The sequence below is a fragment of the Macaca nemestrina genome, chromosome 3 (genome assembly GCF_043159975.1).
Source record: "Macaca nemestrina isolate mMacNem1 chromosome 3, mMacNem.hap1, whole genome shotgun sequence".
Classification (NCBI taxonomy): domain Eukaryota; kingdom Metazoa; phylum Chordata; class Mammalia; order Primates; family Cercopithecidae; genus Macaca; species Macaca nemestrina.
In genome coordinates this window covers 159,611,762-159,630,907 of record NC_092127.1, presented here as the reverse complement: position 1 = coordinate 159,630,907, position 19,146 = coordinate 159,611,762, and the positions used below count along the sequence as shown (strand labels likewise).

At 39.5% G+C, this 19,146-nt stretch overlaps 1 protein-coding gene across 6 annotated transcripts in view; it reads left to right on the top strand.

The window, feature by feature from the left end:
* LOC105487753 (phosphoglucomutase 2) overlaps window positions 1-19,146 on the top strand; it is a 45,812-nt gene that overhangs the window by 22,282 nt on the left and 4,384 nt on the right. For 2 of the 6 annotated variants that reach the window (XM_071093750.1, XM_071093746.1), the window contains 3 exons: window positions 1,274-1,463; window positions 6,697-6,830; window positions 12,248-18,934. In XM_071093750.1, the coding sequence (XP_070949851.1) occupies window positions 1,274-1,463; window positions 6,697-6,727 (221 nt within the window). In that variant the 3' untranslated portion in view covers window positions 6,728-6,830; window positions 12,248-18,934. The remainder of the gene's footprint in view (window positions 1-1,273; window positions 1,464-6,696; window positions 6,831-12,247; window positions 18,935-19,146) is intronic. The other 4 variants (XM_011751397.2, XM_071093749.1, XM_071093748.1 and 1 more) reach the window with 4 other exon arrangements.

Genomic DNA, 19,146 nt, shown 5'->3' with positions numbered 1-19,146 from the left:
GGCATGGTGGTGGGCCCCTGTAATCCCAGCTACTCGGGAGGCTGAGGCAGGAGAATTGCTTGAACCTGGGAGGCAGAGGTTGCAGTGAGCCGAGATCGCACCATTGCACTGCAGCCTGGGCGACAAGAGCTAAACTCTGTCTCAAAAAAAAAAAAAAAAAAAAAAACTAAAGAGATCACCTTTTCCTTTTGATACTTAACCACTTAGTAATTACTATTCCTGATTGCATTAATTCTTAACAAATGACAACATAAAAGAACGTGATTTTAAGTGTCCGATGTCAAAAAAGATTAAATGTCTTCATAATACATCTATTTATTTTTTGTAGCAATAACTCAACTCTGCCTTGCCTATGTAGTGCATAAGCATCCAGACATAATACAGAAAGTGATGGGTGTGACGTGGCTGTCTGTGCAAATGCAGGTGGAAGACCAGGCAGTCATTTGGTGATCCCTGGGGTAGATTGTTGGACCTCTCTTTTTTTTTTTTTTGAGACGGGGTCTGGCTCTGCCACCTAGGCTGGAGTGCAGTAGCATGATCTCAGCTTACTGCAACCTCTGCTTCCCGGGTTCAAGCAATTCTGCTACCTCAGCCTCCCTAGTAGCTGGGATTACAGGCGTCCCCACACCTAGCTAATTTTTGTATTTTTAGTAGCTGGGGGTTTCACCATGTTGGCCAGGCTGGTTTCGAACTCCTAACCTCAGGTGATCCACCCATCTCAGCCTCCCAAAGTGCTGGGATTACAGGCATGAGCCACTGTGCCTGGCCTGGCCCTCTTTTTTAATGGTCTTGTAAAAATTATTCCTTTGGAGTCAGTTATGGCTATTACATTTATTTTATTATTTTTTATTTTATTTTACTTATTTTATTTTTATTTTTATTTTTATTTTATTCTTTTGAGATGGAGTTTCTCGTTGCCCAGGCTGGAGTGCAATGGTACAATCTTGGCTCACTGAATCCTCCACCTCCTGAGTTCAAGTGATTTTCCTGCCTCAGCCTCCAGAGTAGCTGTGACTACAGGTGCCTGCCACCATACCCGGCTAAGTTTTGTATTTTTAGTAGAGACGAGGTTTCACCATGTTGGCCAGGCTGTTCTCAAACTCCTGACCTCAGGTGATTCGCCCACCTTGGCCTCACAAAGTGCTGGGAATACAGGCGTGAGCCACCACGCCCAGCCATATTTATTTTAGAATACACTGGTTGGTACATGTTCTGTGTCCACCCTACAAAAGTATTTGTTCCTCATATGCATGAATTTGTATTTGTTTGATAGGTATGGCTACCATATTACTAAAGCTTCCTATTTTATCTGCCATGATCAAGACACCATTAAGAAATTATTTGAAAACCTCAGAAACTACGATGGAAAAAATAATTATCCAAAAGCTTGTGGCAAATTTGAAATTTCTGCCATTAGGGACCTTACAACTGGCTATGATGATAGCCAGCCTGATAAGAAAGCTGTAAGTAATGTCTTCTCTTCTCAACCAACCTTTTTTCTATTTATCTTTTAAAATAATTTGAACAAATTATTTAATCATACAATTAACTGAAAGTGATTTTAGGCACTTAGGCGTGATTATAAATAAGCTATAAAAAATATATGGAAGCCGGGTGTGGTGGCTTATGCCTGTAATCCCACCACTTTGGGAGGCTGAGGTGGGCAAATCACTTGAGGGTCAGGAGTTCAAGACTAGGCTGGCCAACATGGCAAAACCTGGTCTCTATTAAAAAAGACAAAAATTAGCCAGGCGTGGTAAGTTAAAAACCATAGGCTAGAACTAAAAGAGATTCTACTAGGCCGGGAGCGGTGGCTCACACCTGTAATCCCAGCACTTTGGGAGGCCGAGGCAGGTGGATCACTTGAGGTCAGGAGTTCAAGGCCAGCATGGTGAAATCCCATCTCTGCTAAAAATACAAAAATTAGCTGGGTGTGGTGGCATATACCTATAATCCCAGCTACTCAGGAGGGTGAAGCAGGAGAACTGCTTGAACCCGGGAGGCAGAGGTTGCAGTGAGCTGAGATTGCACCACTGCACTCTAGCCTGGATGACAAAGCAAGACTTTGTCTCAAAAAAAAAAAAAAAGAGGAACAAGTCATCAAAACCTTTATGGTCATTTAGCACCTTAGGCAATAAGCAGTAAGTGCTCAGCAGTGTGGAACCTGTCTGTGGTCACAGAGCTTAGTTGGGGGTGGTCCAGGGAGAATCTGGGTTTTCTGTCTCAGGATCCAGCATTCTCTCCCTGTCAGTTCTCGCACTTGCAGGAGCATCAGTAACCAAGAAGGCTGGTGAAAACAGTGCTGGAGCCCACACCTGCACTTTCTGATTCAGTAGGTCTGGGGTAGGAGCCAAAAATGTTCATTTCTAACAAGGTCCCAGGTGGTACTGATGCAACTGGTCCTCACTTTGAGAACCACTGTTTGTTTTCTAGTTAGTTTACTCTGTTCTCTGAGTGTGTGGGAGCTGTTGGCTGTAAAGCCTGAGTTTGCATTCTTCACACCATGCAGATCCTACACTGGAGACAAAAGGACCCAAAGGTAGCAGAAGAGTGTTGCTAACTATGTCAGGGGGTTGGGGGAAGAAAGTAAGAATATTCTTATGAGATGTTTAGCACGTTCTTTGATATTTACTTTGTTCTGTTTTTCATTTTCATCGGCACACAGCATATTTTAAAAACAGAAATAATATGAAAACGCTTATGATGAAACATGGCAGTCCCACCCCTGCCACCTCATTGCCATGCCACCAAGACCACATTTGTAAAGCATGTGTTCATATAGTGATGTTGTGATACACCAGCGTTACAATTTGTTGATTTTCTATTTTTGAGATAAAGATTTAGTTCTTACAATTTCTATATTTAATAATCGTCTTCTCCCCATCCTCACAGTACGTTTATGCCACACCTTTTGGTTAAATCAGATTCCATGCTTTTGTTATTATGACTAGTAACTGCCGTTGCCTGCTAGCTAAGTAGTGTATTTTGATTAGGTTTCCCTAATTTGTATAGAGAATTGTATTTCCTGTACCTTTTTTTTTTCCTCGGAGACAGGGTCTTGCTGTGTCACTTAGTCACTTAAGCTGGAGTGAATGGCATGATCACAGCTCCCTGTAGCCTTGACCTCCCAGGCTCAAGTGATCCTCACACCTCACCCTCCTGAGTAGCTAGAACCAAGGGTATGCCATCATGCCCAGCTTTTTTTTTTTTTTTTTTTGGAGAGAGGAGTCTCTCCCTATGTTTCCCCAGGCAGGTCTCAGGTGATGCTCTTGCCTTAGCCTCCCAAAGTATTGGGATTACAGGCGTAAGCTACTGCACCTGCCTTAATTCATGTAGTAATAGTTGCTTTGTTCTTCCATTTGCCTGGATTTCTATCTACCTGTCAGTAGTTTTTCCCAAATCCTTCAAATGCCTCTCAGTAGGGTTTTCCTGGTCCATGTCCAATGGCCACTCTCCTGGTTCCTCCACCTGGCTGGGCCAGCTGCTTTCTTGGTTGGGTGCACAGCTGTCATCCTGGGAATGCCCTTCTCCAGGGTTATGTCCCTTGCTCCTAGACCTCATGGCTTCCTCTTTCTATATTTATTTTCCTAGATCACATCTTCTAATAGCTTTCCGAGAACAAGTTGTTGGATAGTAAGTTTTTGGTGGCATTTAGGTCTGAAAATGTCTTATTCTGTCCTCACACTTCATTGACTCACAGTTTGAAAGCATTGCTCCATTATTATTGGGCTTCCAGCATTGCTGCTGAGCCTCCCATCCTTCCTTTTTCAGCAGATAGTTAAGGCCTACTGTATGCTGCATGTAAGGTTATTGATGCCATACTTATTCAGTCCTTATCATACAACTTGTTTTGTTTGCTTTTTCCTCTGGGAAGATTTTAGGAACTTTTCTCTAAGCTTCAGGTTCTAAAATGTCACAGTGATATGCTATAGTATAGGTCCCTTTTTATTCATGTTTCTAGATACTTGGTCTGTAGAATCATTTATTTTAGTTCTGAGAAGTTTTCTAGATTATGTGTCAAGAAAGGGAGCTAATTGGTTGTTTTTTGAAATAACCACCTCCCCTGCATTTTCAGTTTTTCGTTTCTTGAAAAGTTCTTCGATGCTGGCTCTCGAAGACTGATGTTCTACTTTTCTTGTTTCTTTCTTTCTTCTTCTGTTTTTTTGGGAGATTTCCTTAGCTTTAGCTTTCAGCGCCTCTGTTGGCTATTTCAGTTATAACTCTCTAATTTATTAAAAATAGTGTCCTATTGAAACAGGGTCTTGCTCTTCCACCCAAGCTGGAGTGCAGTCGCGTGATCATAGCTCAGTGCAGCCTTGATCGCCTGGGCTCACGCGATCCTCCTGCTTCAGCCTCCTGAGTACCCGGGACTACAGGTGTGTGCCACCATGCCCGGCTAAGGTTTTTAGTTTAGTAACACAGGATCTTGCTGTGTTGCCCAGGGTGATATTTTTTTTAATGTAAACAATATCTTATCTCTCTAAGGATTATAGACCTAATTATAGTTTTTAAAAAATATACGTCTTCTTTTTCCCCTACATTTTCTTTATTTCCACCAAGTTCTTTTTATTCTGTTTGTTTTGGACTTTGTCTTTTATCTGATGTCTTTCCCCAAAAGTCTGATGATCCTTAATTATCCTTTGGGCACCTAAGAACTGATTGGAAGCTCTGTGTACATATGCAGATCAAATGACATACTTCACGCAGAGGATATTGGTAGCAAGTTAGCTTTATAAGGGGATCCCCTGTCTGATTTAATGAGACCTTAATCACCTACCCAAGGATTATAAGATGAGATGCCAAGGCCCTGGAGGCATGACTGGGGCAGAGCTGGGGGTGTCAGCCGGAGGGCTTCTACTTGATCCCTCTGTTTTCATCATGCCTTGCCCAGGTTCCCCAACTCCTGAATGTTTCTGATTTAATCTGCAGAGAATTTAAACCATCTCCTGCAGAAATAGAGAAGAGGTGGTTCTGTGACGGTGTGGGCTCAGGGCAAGGAACCAGAGTCTAAGAGCTTCTTTCAGACGCTGTTCCTGCTTTCCGCCCCTGCCTCACATCTGCCTTTCGCAGTACCTGGTGCCTCTGATTCTTGAGCTTGGCCAGGATTTTGCAGAGTGCCTTGCTTTGGTTCTCACCCATGTCTCCTTCCGCAAGTACTCAGATTTCCTTCTCTGGGTCCCACCATACCAGTTCTGTGCCTCCATCTGTTTTCTGACTTGTGTGCTGGGTTGGCAGCCCTATCAGCTGCTACCTCCTCTTTGTCTCTTTGCCCGTGTGTTTCTGCTATTGAAAGTACTTCTGTAGTTTTAATGGAGTTTTGGGACCTATCAAATATAAATAAACCATTTCCTCGAGACCATTTTCTTTTCTAACCAGTAAGTTTATATGGCATTTATTTTCTTATAGAAGCTTTTTTTTTTCCTTTCCTTTTCTTTTTCTCTTTCTTTTTCTTTTTCAACATAGTTTCCTCTGTTACCCAGGCTGGAGGGCAATGGCGCAATCTCGGCTCACTGCAACATCCGCCTCCCGGGTTCAAGTGATTCTCCTGCCTCAGCTTCCTGAGTAGCTGAGATTAGGCGCCTGCCACCATGCCTGGCTAATTTTTGTATTTTTAGTAGAGACCGGATTTTGCCATGTTGGCCAGGCTTGTCTCCAACTCCTGGCCTCACGTGGTCCGCCCTCCTTGGCCTCCCAAAGTGCTGGTATTACAGGCATGAGCCACCGCGCCCAGCCTGAAAGCTTTATTTATATATATATATATAAAAAAAAAAGCTCCTTATGGAATTTTCTTTGCAAAGATTCACTTTGTAACAGTAACTATGATCTAGTTTGGGTTTTTTTTTTTTGTAGTGTGTTAATCTATTTAAGTCTATATCTTATGAAATGATATGTTTTAATAAAACTTTAATAACTTCAATAGAACTAGGGAAGTAAAAGCTAATACACAAAGTTACTTAATTTTCTTTATTTAAAATTAATTTAGTTATGTTAATTCACAAATAAAAATTGTATACATTTATGATGTACAATCTGATGTTTTAAAATAATGTGTACATTGTGATGGCTAAATCAATTTAATTAGCATATATTACCTCACGTACTTATCATGTATTTGTAGCGAGAACACTTAAAATCTACTCTCTTAGCAATTTTCAAGTATGTAGTGCATCATTATTAACTATAGTCACTGTATTGTACAATAGATCTCTTGAACTTTTCTTCTAACTGAAACTCTATGCCCTTTGACCAGCATCTCCCCAAACTCCCCCTTCCTTACCCTCACCCACCTCCCCCAGTCAGTCCCTGGTAACCACTGTTCTGCTCTCTGCCTCTGTGAGTTCAACCTTTTTGGATGCCGCATATAGGTGAGATCATGCAGCATTTGTTTTTCTGTGCCTGGCTTATTTCACTCAACATAATATCTTCCAGGTTCATCCATATTGTTGCAAATGACAGGATTTCCTTCTCTTTTAAGGCTGAATAGTATTCCATTTAGTAGACCACATTTTCGTAAATTACCATCATTTAGTATTTCATTCATGTGGAGTACATTTTCTGATTTCCTCCAAAATGTTTTTCTTTTCTAACCAATAGAAAAGAAATGTTTGGCATTTATTTTCTTACTTATGCAAGGGAAGATATTGGTTAGGCCAGAATGTTACTATTTAAATTTATAATGTGTGCGTTAATTCCTAGGTTCTTCCCACTAGTAAAAGCAGCCAAATGATCACCTTCACCTTTGCCAATGGAGGCGTGGCCACGATGCGCACCAGTGGGACAGAGCCCAAAATCAAGTACTATGCAGAGCTGTGTGCCCCACCTGGAAACAGGTATGATGTGGATGGCAGGTGGTGTGATTTTTATCCCCCAGACTTCCTAACTGGTTCTATTCAAATGCCAAGTAAAATGTTCCATCTTCCTAATAGGTAATTTAATTAGAAATCCTATTTCAGAACCTGCCCCAATATTGTAATATTAACAGTCGGTCTGAGCATCCAGGGAAAAGCTTACTTTTTACTTTTTTACTTTTGTCCTAAATTTCTTTGTATGGGAAAATTTTATCCTTATTTCAGTATAGTAATAAAAGTGCCTTTTTCTAAACACTTTTCAATTGGTGGCTAACACCAATGAGATTTTCTCTTTTTCTCAAACTTCAGTCTTCCCATGTCTCTGATAAAATAAATTATAATCCATTCCACATGCATTCAAGAAGTATCTCTGAGTACCCGTTGTACACAGGTCTGTGCTGGATTCCAGCGGGGGCGCAGAGAGCCTCACCAGAGAGAGCCGTTGCTACCAAAGAGCTGATGGGCTGGTAGCTTCAGGTTCAAGTGTCTATGACCTCGGTAAAGTGTTTGAGTTGGTCACTCTGCAACAACTTAACATTTTGCACCTTAACAAGCTCAGTGCATGTCCTTAGTGTGTGTCAGTGTGATATTTCATGCCTATCCAACGTGCAGTTAACCAGCATTTCCCTATTCAGAATACAGTTGAAAATCAGGAAAAGTTTTTGTAAAAAGTGAATTAAGTCTGTGCTGTCCGACAGAACTAAAATGCAATCCACAGGTGCAATTTTGATTTTCTACTTGTCACCTTTTAAAAGCGTAAAAAGAAACAGGTGAAATTAATTTCAATAATATATTTTACGTAACCTACTATATCCAAAAATTATTACAACATGTAATCAGTGTAAATATTATTAATGAGATGTTTTACATTCTTTTTTTTCCCTTTGGAAAAAAGTCCTCAAAATTGATTCAGTAATTTTACACTTAGAGCATATCTCAATTCGAATGCTCCGTTTTTATCAGAAATGCTTGATCTGTAGAGTTAATAAAATTTAGAGTAGACAAAGTAGATTTTAATATGCAGAGTATTCTAAACATACTTGTTTTCTAGTAACTGAATCAAGTATCAGTTTTAAAACTTGAACTCAATTAACTCAACTTCATAAAATTAAAAATTCAGTTCCTCAGTGGCACTTGCCACATTTCAAGTTCTTGATAGCCACGTGTGGCTAATGGCCACTGTAGTAAACAGCACCCGTCTAGGTAATTGTGACAACATAGACAAACCAAAGCTTTGCTCGTAGAAGAGTTTTTCCAGCCTTGTGAATCAAACTTGAATTTTATGCAAATAAAAGCAGATGAAAATTCCTGAGCATCTTAAATTGCCAAGCTATTAGCAGATTAAATGTAGCAAATTAGAGGAATGGGAAATTATAGCAAACTTTTCTTAGGCAAGGAGAAGTGACTGCTGATAGCACGAAAGGAAATATTAAAACAAAACAAAACTAGAAAACATGGACACAAGGACTTAGAAAACTCACCATTCCATGAGTTTATCATGAGGGAAACTGCGTTCTACACCCAAATGAGCCCAGAATACAGCTCCAGTCCAACACAGTCATGCTTATGGCTCTCAAATGTCAAGATGTTCAATAAAGAGATATTTAAGAAGTCATGGGACTGTGTAATATATTTTCACTATGGATTCCCATTCAAAACCTTTTTGTGCTTAAAGCGCAAAAACTCAACTATTAAGTGAACATATATAAAAGCTCATTTTCTAACAATTCTGGATTACCAATGTTTTATTGTAGTATTATGCAAGAACCTTGTTTTCGTGTGCATTAGGTAGTAAGCTCTTTGCTGCTATATTGCATATAGTTTTTGGTAAACATTTTTTTGTAATTCTTTCTTATTTAGTGTTTTCTTGTTTCTATGTTTCGTTCTTTTAAAAGGAAATGGACATTCCAACTAAACAGTCCAACTTAAGGATCTGTTTTTTCTATATCTTGTCCACTGCTTTTCATTATCTGATGAAAATATATCTTATATTTCGGAAAGCTTTCCTTTGTAATAATAACACGATTTAAATGTTTAGGGCTTTATGGTATTAACATTTTTCACATGGCTTATTGAGTGGACTTAAATTCAAATATTAGCTTATAAATTCGTGAAAAAAACCTTGAAAATTTGTCCTTTTATTATATTCATTGAAACATTGTTTCCATTTATTAAATGGGATATTCAGCGCTATGTCAGTCGATGGATATGTGGTCAGGGCTTAAGCAAGGCACCAGCATACCTAACGTACAACAGCAATAAAGTTTTTGTTGTTTTTTTGGTTATTTTTGAGACTGAGTCTCTCTCTGTTGCCCAGGCTGGAGTGCAGTGGTGGAATCTTGGCTCAATGCAGACTCCGCCTCTGGGGTTCCAGTGATTCTTGTGCCTCAGCCTCCTGATAAGATTACAGATACGCACCACCACACCCAGCTAATTTATTTTTATTTTTATTTTTTTAGTAGAGACAAGGTTTCATCATGTTGGCCAGGCTGGTCTCAAACTCCTGGCCTCAAGTGATTCGCCAGCCTCAGCCTCCCAAAGTGTTGGGATTACAGGCGTGAGCCTTAGTCTTGACTAAGATTTCCTTCTTTCCTGAAAAGCTTAAATATTATGAATATGCCTTATGTCATGGATTTCAATTATAGAATTTCAACTAAGATGGAAAATCCTATTCAAGTATGTGCTCCTTTAAAAATATTTTTTTCTTGGGGGAGATGTCTTTAGTTTTGTCCAACTTTTTATTTTGAACAGTTTCAAACCTACAGAAATGTTAGAATAAGAATGCAATGAATACCCACGTACCCTTCACTCAGACCAAACTTTTTATGTAAAGAGCCAGATAGTAAATATTTTAGGATTTGCAGACATGGGGTTTCTGCCACCACTGCTCAGCTCTGCTAATGTAGTCAGACAGCAGCCATATGTGTAAAGGAATGGGCATGGCTGTGTTCCAGTAAAACTACATGAACCACAGTTTCTTGACCCCAACCCAGACTCAGCAATTGCTAACATTTTGCAATATTTGCTCTCTCACCGTATATGTTATGTATTTGAGATTTTTCTGTACCATTTGAAAGACTCTGTGATATTTCATGACATATCATAAGACTTCACGATACTTCACTCCTAATATGCATCTCTTAAGAACACTCTCTTAATATTAAGGCAAACAGATAATAATGGTACTAGGTAGGGTTCCAGTAGACCAACAGAAGCAGTAGAATGTATCTATTAAGACATTGTTTGCAAGGAATCAACTTGTGCAATTGATTATGGGGGCTGGCTCCGCAAGTCTGAAATCCAGAGGCTGTCCAGAAAGGGAGCCTGGAACTCTGAGGCATGGGTTAAAGTTACCATCTACAGGTGGAATTCTTCAGGAAAACCTCAGTTCCATTCCCAGTGCCTTTCAGATAGAATCTAGCCCATCCACATTGTCTAAGATAATCTCCTTTACTTAAAATCACCTGATTATAGATATTAATCACACCTACAAGATACCTTCACAGCATCACAACATTAGTGTTTGAATAACTGGAGACACTATCCTAGCCAAATTGACACATAAATTCAGACATTCCCAAAAGTCCCCAAAATAGCTGTTTTCTCTGTATTTATAACCAAATCAAGAACACTGCATTGTATTTACTTGTCATTTAGCTTAAATGGTTTTTCATGATTAGAGAAAAATAAATGCCTAATTATGCATGATACTTTCCTAAACATTCCGATAAAGAGATCCATCTAGATTTAGACTTTTCAGAAACAGGAATCCCTGGCTTAAATGATTATAGGATGTGTCCTGTTATTTTTAAAGATGTTATGAAGTGTTTTCAAACATTAATTTAACAAATGAAACAGTTATTGATTAGGATGGAGAATAGTAACACAAAACTTTTGTTTTAAGAATCGTACCACTGAATTTTACACTGTGGTACTGATTTCTTTTTCACACATAAAATGCAATATCAAAAACATTATATCAGTATATACATGAATCATAATGTTCACTCATGTCATGATTAAGAAATAAACTTGAATACTAAATTAGTAATCAGTAATTTCACTGAGTTTTAGTTTTAAGTATACTTTTAAAAAATGATTAGCTTACATGCCTTCCTGAGAACTGTTATTTTCTTCAAAGCACATTTATGGAGAAGGAAAAGAAAACTGATATAATTCATATATACTTAAAAAGCATAATTACTTTATATGTTGCCAGTAGGGATAAAAATAATTATAATGATAGCTACGTTTATTGAGGTCTTTGGGCTGGGTTCAGTGCTAGTTGCTTTATATAATTTATCGCAATCTGTACAGCAACTCTCTTGAGAAGGTAAAGTCTTTATCCCAATTTTACAAATGAGGAATCTGGGCCTTAGAGAGGCCAAGCCACTTGCCCAAGGGCACAGAGCTAGTAAGTATAGAGCCAGAATTAATGTCTACAATGAAATGGATTGCTTTAGCTGTTAAAATGCTGTTTAGCTATTACAATGTTGAAATGATTTTAACTAATTGTAGGGATTTCTATTAAACTCTGCATATGTTAAAGATGGTATGAAGAGTGTGAAGTAATGGAAAGTACAAAGGATTTAGTTTTTTAAATTTAACTTTTTGGTGTTAAGTACTTAGAGTACTCACACTAGGCTACTGAAGATGCTGGAAACCTCTTTAACTGCAAGTCAGTTTTATCTGTCACTTACCTTTCAAATGTTTGTATATGAATGAATGTTTCCCACAGCCCTGAAAACTTGATTTTCTTGGAGGGATTTATCTCCCCAGATTTTTGTTTATACTTTAGTTGTGACTGTTTGGTTCAAGAAATAGTTTATGATATGATCACAGGGGTCTGATTTCTTGGTGTTTGACTCCTCACACCCACCCGGAGGCTCCCCATCGCTGTTCACTCTAGAAAGGCCTTATAGACAAGGCTGTAGCTTAGATGCCAGTAGTTTGAGGGCAGACATCATCATGAATGTCTGTGTTCTGGGAGACTGAGGAGTTAACACAGATGTTTGTAAAAGTTTAGCAGGATTTAATGGCAACTGACATCATGAAAGTTTTCTCTACACCCTTAGGTACAAATATTACAGATCTTTTAGGGATGCTAGGCCAAAAATTGTGTTTCTTACAAATTCTTATGAGAAGAGCAAAGGATAACTTTGTTTGTGGTTCAGACCTTGGAAAAATCTTTGGGGATAATAATGCATATTGTCTCACGGGGTGTTTTGTCTAAGTCAACAGATACGTTCCATGCTTAAGTCTCTGGAGTTCTGTTTTTTTCCTTTTTAGTCCTCTTCTTAAGGTTGTATTTTCGTGTCACTTGATCAGTGTAGGGGGAGCATTTAAACTGTGCTTTGGAACAATCCCTTGACCTGGATTTTTTCCCCCTTATTTTCCAGTGATCCTGAGCAATTGAAGAAGGAACTGAATGAACTGGTCAGTGCTATTGAAGAACATTTTTTCCAGCCACAGAAGTTCAATCTGCAACCAAAAGCAGACTAAAATAGTCCAGTCTTGGGTATACTTGCATTTGCCTACAATTAAGCTGAGTTTAACTTGTTAAGCAATATTTTTAAGGGCCAAATGATTCAAAATGTTACAGGTATTTATGTGTTTTACAAAGACCTACAATACTCATTGTTTCATGTTTGACCTTCAAGGTGAAAAAACAAAAGATGGCCAAACCCAACAAACTAACATTCCTACTAAAAAGTTGAGTTTGGACATATTTTGAATTTTTATAAACGAAGATTCTTAAACTAACTTAAAAAAATAGATTGTAATTGATGTGCCTTAATTTGCATAAATCATAAATGTATGTCCTCTCTGTAATTGTTTTAATGTGTGCTTGAAATATCCAGAAAACCTATGGAGTTAGTAAATTCTAGGCTGTCATATGTAGGATAGCCACTTTTTAGGCATATGTACATTTATATTTCTATCAATTCCTTATAAAGTAAAATAAATGAATAGTTCAAATGTTGTGTTCATGTTTGGGGAAAATATAATTTGCAGAAACCTATGAAGTGGAGCAAAAGATGCTTTAAAAAGGTATGTTTTTTTGACCTAAATTTTTTTTAGTTCGAATAATGCACATAGCACATTAGTACATCGTACATGTGCTAGGAAAAAACAGCTTCACTGTCTTTGTGTAATGTGTTGAAACTCATTTTATCTTTTTAAATCTTGAAAAACCAAACAGTTGTTTACTTGAAACTTGAAAGTAGCTTATTTTTCTGTATTTTTTGTTTGTTGTTTTTTTTTTTTTTTTGCATTAGCACAATTTAATGTAATTCCTGGTTTGGAGGCAGCAAGACCTATAAGCAAGAACTGTTTACTTGACGCTGATTTTTTTCTCTTGTTCTTGTGTGGTCTAAAATCTAAAACTAGATTTATATGATAGATTTCCTATAAGCCAATTTCTAATAATAAATAGATTTATTATTTAATCTGTACCTTCTATCTTCTCATAATTCGTGGTTTTACAGCCCTCCAAAATGACTCCAGTTGGGCACCCATGAGCTAGGACCAAACTTCCTTATATACTTTATATACTTTACATTATTTCTGATTTTTAAAGCAAATGATTGCCATTATTATGATTACAGTCAACCTAAATGGTTATGAACAGTTTCAGAACAATGAAAAATGACAATACTATGTGATAGTATTATAACTGTTTTTCTATTTTAGTCATATGTAGCTTATGTCCTACCAGAACTCTTAAATCTATAGTATTCAATATATTCTACAAACTGCTTCATTGTAGAAGCCATATTTATGTTTATTTTATAATGTTTTCTAGTGTCAAACTGTACTGTGGAAAAAGAAATGTTAGATCTGTGTTCTGTCTGCATTTTTTTTTTTTTTTTTTGAGTACATACCCTTCACCCTCTCATGGAGTTTGTTTCTGGAAATACAAAGTTGATTATGACCCAATCCTGCTCTGATGGAAGTCAGTCTAATTGGAGGGCTAATAAGTAACAGCAGTACTTACAAATTCTATTACAGTGTTTTTTACAAGTATTCAGCAACACAATCTGAGGGAGGGATTCATGCTGCCCAAAGAAAACCTCATAGATGAGGTGCTGAATGAGATGCTTCACCCTTAGGGATGAGGAGCAGCTGAAGATGGGAGAGAAAGCCTTCCGAGCACAGAGCACAGCACGGACAAAAATGTGGAGGTGCTGGCAAGTGGGGGTGGGGGAAGCAAGGGGAGATGATGAAAACAGAAGCCAAGATGGAAACTTTAGAATGCATCACACTCCTCTGCCACTCACATGAGCAGATGATTTCACTGGACCTAGAGGGGATGTACCCGAACTCTATTTGTCACCTGTATTTCTAAGAAATAGCTCACCATGGCTGTTCATTAGGTATTTCTCAACTTCTTCCTGTTATGGGATGTAGGGTAGCCCACCTGGCACATAAAGCTGGCAACAATAAGTCCACTGGGTTTTAATCTTGGCCTATTTTGAACCAGCTCTGTGACCTTGGTCACCTCTCAGAGTCTCAATTTTCATCATTTTTAAAAAAGACTTTTTAGAGGGTGGTTTTAATTTCAAAGCAAAATTGAGAGGAGGGTACAGAGAAATTCCATAAGACCTCCTACCCCCACACATATGTTGCTTCCCTCTATGTCAACAACCTTCACCAGAGTGATACATTTGGTATAATTGATTAACCCACACACATCATTATCACTCAAACTATGGAGACAAGAAAAAGATCAGGGATTGGGAGGGAGGGATGAACAGGCCAAGCACAGAGGATTTTTAGGGCAATAAAAATACTCTGATACCATAGTGATGGATACATGTCATTATACATTTTTCCAAACCCATGGAATGTACAACACAAAGAATGAACCCTAAAGTAAACTGTTGACTTTGGGTGATAATTTTGTCATTTTTAAAATGAAGATATTGGCCGGGTATGGTGGCTGACACCTGTAATGCCAGCCTTTTGGGAGGCTGAGATGGGAGGATCCCTTGAACCCAGGAGTTTAATAACCACCTGGGCAACACAGTGAGACCTCATCTCTACAAAAAGTCAAACAATTAGCTGAGTATGGTGGTGTGTTCCTGTGGTCCCAGCTGCTTGGGAGGCTGAGGTGGGAGGATCACTTGAGCCTGGGAGGTCGAGGCTACAGTTAGCTGTGATGCGTCACTGTACTCCAGCCTGTGACAGAGCTGGAGGTGACAGAGCGAGACCCTATCTCAAAAAAATAAGATATTTTACTAAATGGTCTCTGAGGTCATTTCATCCTACAGGTCTCTACATTATATGAAAATCTATAAAGGGCAATTATTGTAACAATAAATCATTGGGAATTCTCTTTGGCAGAATTCTTAGGTCACCCTCTTTTTTTTTTTGGACGGAGTTTCGCTCTTGTAGCCCAGGCTGGAGTGCAATGGCACCATCTAGGCTCACTGCCACCTCCACCTCCAGGGTTCAAGTGATTCTCTTGCCTCAACCTACTAAGTAGCTTGAACTACAGGCATGCACCACCATGCCCAGCTAATTTTTTGGATTTTTAGTAGAGACGGGGTGTTACCATGTTGCCCATACTGGTCTCAAACTCTTGACCTCAGGTGATCCGCCCACCTCAGCCTCCCAAAGTGCTGGGATTGCAGGTGTGAACCACCGCGCCCGGCCAGGTCACCCTCTTTTAAGATCTAACATCTCAGACGGGAAAAATACTTTGTACGAAAGAAGGCAGGCTTATGTTCATATGTTGCTTTGCCTTGAAGCCTGAAGGGGATGAATGGGGACAAGCAAGACAGAAGCACATGGCATGCAGATGCTGGGAAAATGCTTTGCAGGGGCGTGAGGCGTGCTCACTGGCCTGTGATCAGGACTGAGAGCTGTCACAGCAGCCCACTGTGCCTTCTAATTGCTGAACTTATTTGGGGAAGCCTGTTGATTTGAGTGTAGAACGGGCAGTCCATTTTTTCTTGATGCCTTGGAAAGAACAGGCCCCAAGTTAAATGTAGGAGACAGACTTGCAGGAGGAAATAACTATTTTTACTTTTCCTCTTTGTGGTCTCTGAAATAGCAGCTGTTCCTCTTTCCATTGAGGAACATTGGGAGTACTTCTCATTTATATATCTCATTGATTTCCCTCAATCATGATGCTAGTAAGAGAAAGTATTGCTATTTCAATGACATTGGAATCCCATGTGGTTTTAAAAACAAATGCTTTAAGTGATGAAATGAATATGTGTGTCCTATTTTGAAGGGATTTTTGAAAGGATGGCCTGCATCTCGGTCATATATATGATTTCTGCATCCTAAAAGACTATGTCTTCAAACCTATTTGTGCTTTCATTTAGGTGTTTACTGATTGGGTCATGTTGGACCCTGTGAGGAGACAGGCATTTTTCTGGATACTGGCAATAAACGTGCAGTCCTGATCTAAAATATAGCCTAGCAAGAGAAGTACATGTTTACGCAGATAATTCTAATATAGTATGCTGCATTGAAACAGTCAAGTATTTGAACTATGGGCAAGCAGTTCTGTCATGTCCCCTTCTGTGCTTGTCTATTTTAAGACTACTAAGTTCAGATTCCTAACCTTTGTGTTTAAAAACCACATGGCTCTGGGAGGCTGTTTGCATGTCATTCCCCTGGGTTATCCCTTTGTTCCATTCTTGCTACAAGCATATTTGTGTAGAGTAACTCAACCGTTGAAAGCAAGATGTGCACCTTAGGCAGATAACAATCAACGTTTAAAATAACATCACTTCTTCTATAGATTTCTCCAGGCACACAAAGCATGGTGACTACTCAGATTAATTGGAGGAGAAAGAATACTGGAGAGACGAAGCCCTCCAACACCATCGTGCTCATGCTCAAGGTCATCAGGATGGAGAACAGTAATGGAGAATCTGGTGTTTTCCCACCTGGATCCCTTGTGTAGATTCTTGTTGAGAAGCAGAGCTGTCGGCCACCTCCTGCTTGAGTCCAGTGAAGGCCACTTTAGTGTTTGGCCCAAACCCGGTGTGGAATGAAGTTGGGCACACAGACCAAAGAGCCAGCTCCAGGTCTAAATAGCTTTTGAAACCATTTCAAAATAGCATTGCGCAACTTCCAAAGGGAAGTTAGGGTTGCAAGTTACAGAGATGACAGAGCCCGATTATGTCCTTAAAATGCGTTGTTCCGAACTATTTCACCTTAACTGGAAAAAGACAGTTTTGGTTTTTTTTTTTTTTTTTTTTTTTTTTTTGAGACAGAGTCTTGCTCTGTCGCCCAGGCTGGAGTGCAGTGGTGTGATCTTGGCTCACTGCAAGCTCCGCCTACCGGGTTTACGCCATTCTCCTGCCTCAGCCTCCCAAGTAGCTGGGACTACAGGCACCCGCCACCACGCCTGGCTCATTTTTTGTATTTTTAGTAGAGATGAGGTTTCACCATGTTAGCCAGGATGGTCTCGATCTCCTGACCTCGTGATCCACCCACCTCGGCCTCCCAAAGCGCTGGGATTACAGGTGTGAGCCACCGAGATTTTTTAAATGTCTAGGTGGCAAGAGTGAAATGGAGCTCCGTTTCTGAGAGGTGTTTCTTGGTTTACTAAAACAAGAGTAAACTGGAGATGGGAGCTTGGGCTAATTACCTCCTTTATGAGCTCAACAGGCTTTCTTTTTTTTCCTTTCCTAGTTGGTTCATTCCCTATGGTGTAAGGGTTTCTCTGCCCCCTGAACACTTCTTTACGTTTGTGGCTTTCATTATCCTAAGTGCAGGACTACAAACGTCTCTGCCAAGCCCCATCCTTGTATCACCATTTCCCTACTTGGACTTTCCCACTCCGAAGTCCTTAAATTGCTTTAAATGTAGTCTGGCCTCAAGTTAGGTTTTCCCACCAAGTTCCCCACCTCCCTACCCTGCAGTCTACTCTGTACGTCGACACTTCAAAACACTTGCCCAGGACCTTTGGCGACTTTTTACTTGTCTTTTTCTGATCTTGAGAATTTCTTCTTACTTATCCATCTTACGGAGAATGTCAAACTTACACAAACAATAGTACGGTGGACACCCAAGTAGCCATCACCCAGCTGTAGCAAAACTCAATTCATGACTAATCTAGTTTCACCTATATGTTCCTTGCTCCCCATCTTTCCACTGGGCAATTCTGGAGCATATCCCAGGCCTGTCATTGTATCTGTAAGTATTTCAGTATTTATATCAGTAAATATTTCAGTATATATAAAAGATGGGGACTTGTTTACACACACTGATAAAGGCAGGCAAATGCCTAGGCAGATAGGGGCAGGTTCCCAGTGAAACCCAACCTTCAAGCCGGAAACTGTCCCAGGTAAATCCTCAGACTGGATTGAGAACTTGCCTTCCCATTTGATGTGCTTTCCTCTTATTGATCCCTATCTTTCACCTATTTTACATATACCTAGTTTTTCTTAATTTGTTTTCTACACTGTTGTTCCCACCTTTGAGTAGAGTCTTCGCTTTGACCTTTTTTGCATACTCACAAACCAGTCAGCACACGCTCTCTATTCTGGGCCCATAAAAAAACCCCGGGCTCAGCTATATTGGGGGGAACTTTCCTGTCTTCAGATCGGAGAAGCACCCCCGACGTCCCCTCTTTGTCTTGAGAGCTTTCCTTTCTCTTAATATATTCTACTCCACTCACTCCTCAATGTCTGCATGCCTAATTCTTCCTGGTGAGACAAGAGCCCGGATGTAGCTGAGCGAAGAAGCAAAACTCCTGCATCAAGACAACCATACTACTGTTGTCACTCCTAAAAAAGTTGACAGTTCCTTAATATCAATTACTCAGTGTACAAGTTTCCCCATTTCTCTCATACGTTTTGTTTACACTTTGCTTGAATCAGGATTCAAATAACATTCACTCATTGCATTTGATGGATAGCCTCTGAAATCTTTCAATCTAAACATTCTTCATCTCTTTCATTTTTCTTGTAGTTTATTCCAAACTACCAAATCATTTGTCCTTCAGAGTTTCCTGCATTTTGGATATTGCTGGTTGTCTCCTCATGGTGTAACATGTTCCTATATGCCCTGGATTTCCTGTAAACTAGTACAACTAAATCAAGAAGCATGATCTGATTCAGGTTTGACTTTTTTTTTTTTTTTTTGGCAAAAATACTTGATGGGAGCGGAGGAGGGTGGCACTTCCACCATCCAGTTGTTTTCAAAGTACCAAGGATAGTTATTAGTGGCCAGTGTGCCTTCTCCTGCTTTGCTCTGCATAATGAAAGGGGAGTCAGGTCAATGCCAATGGGAATCAGTTAAAAAGAAAACATGAATCGACGTGTCCTGTGTC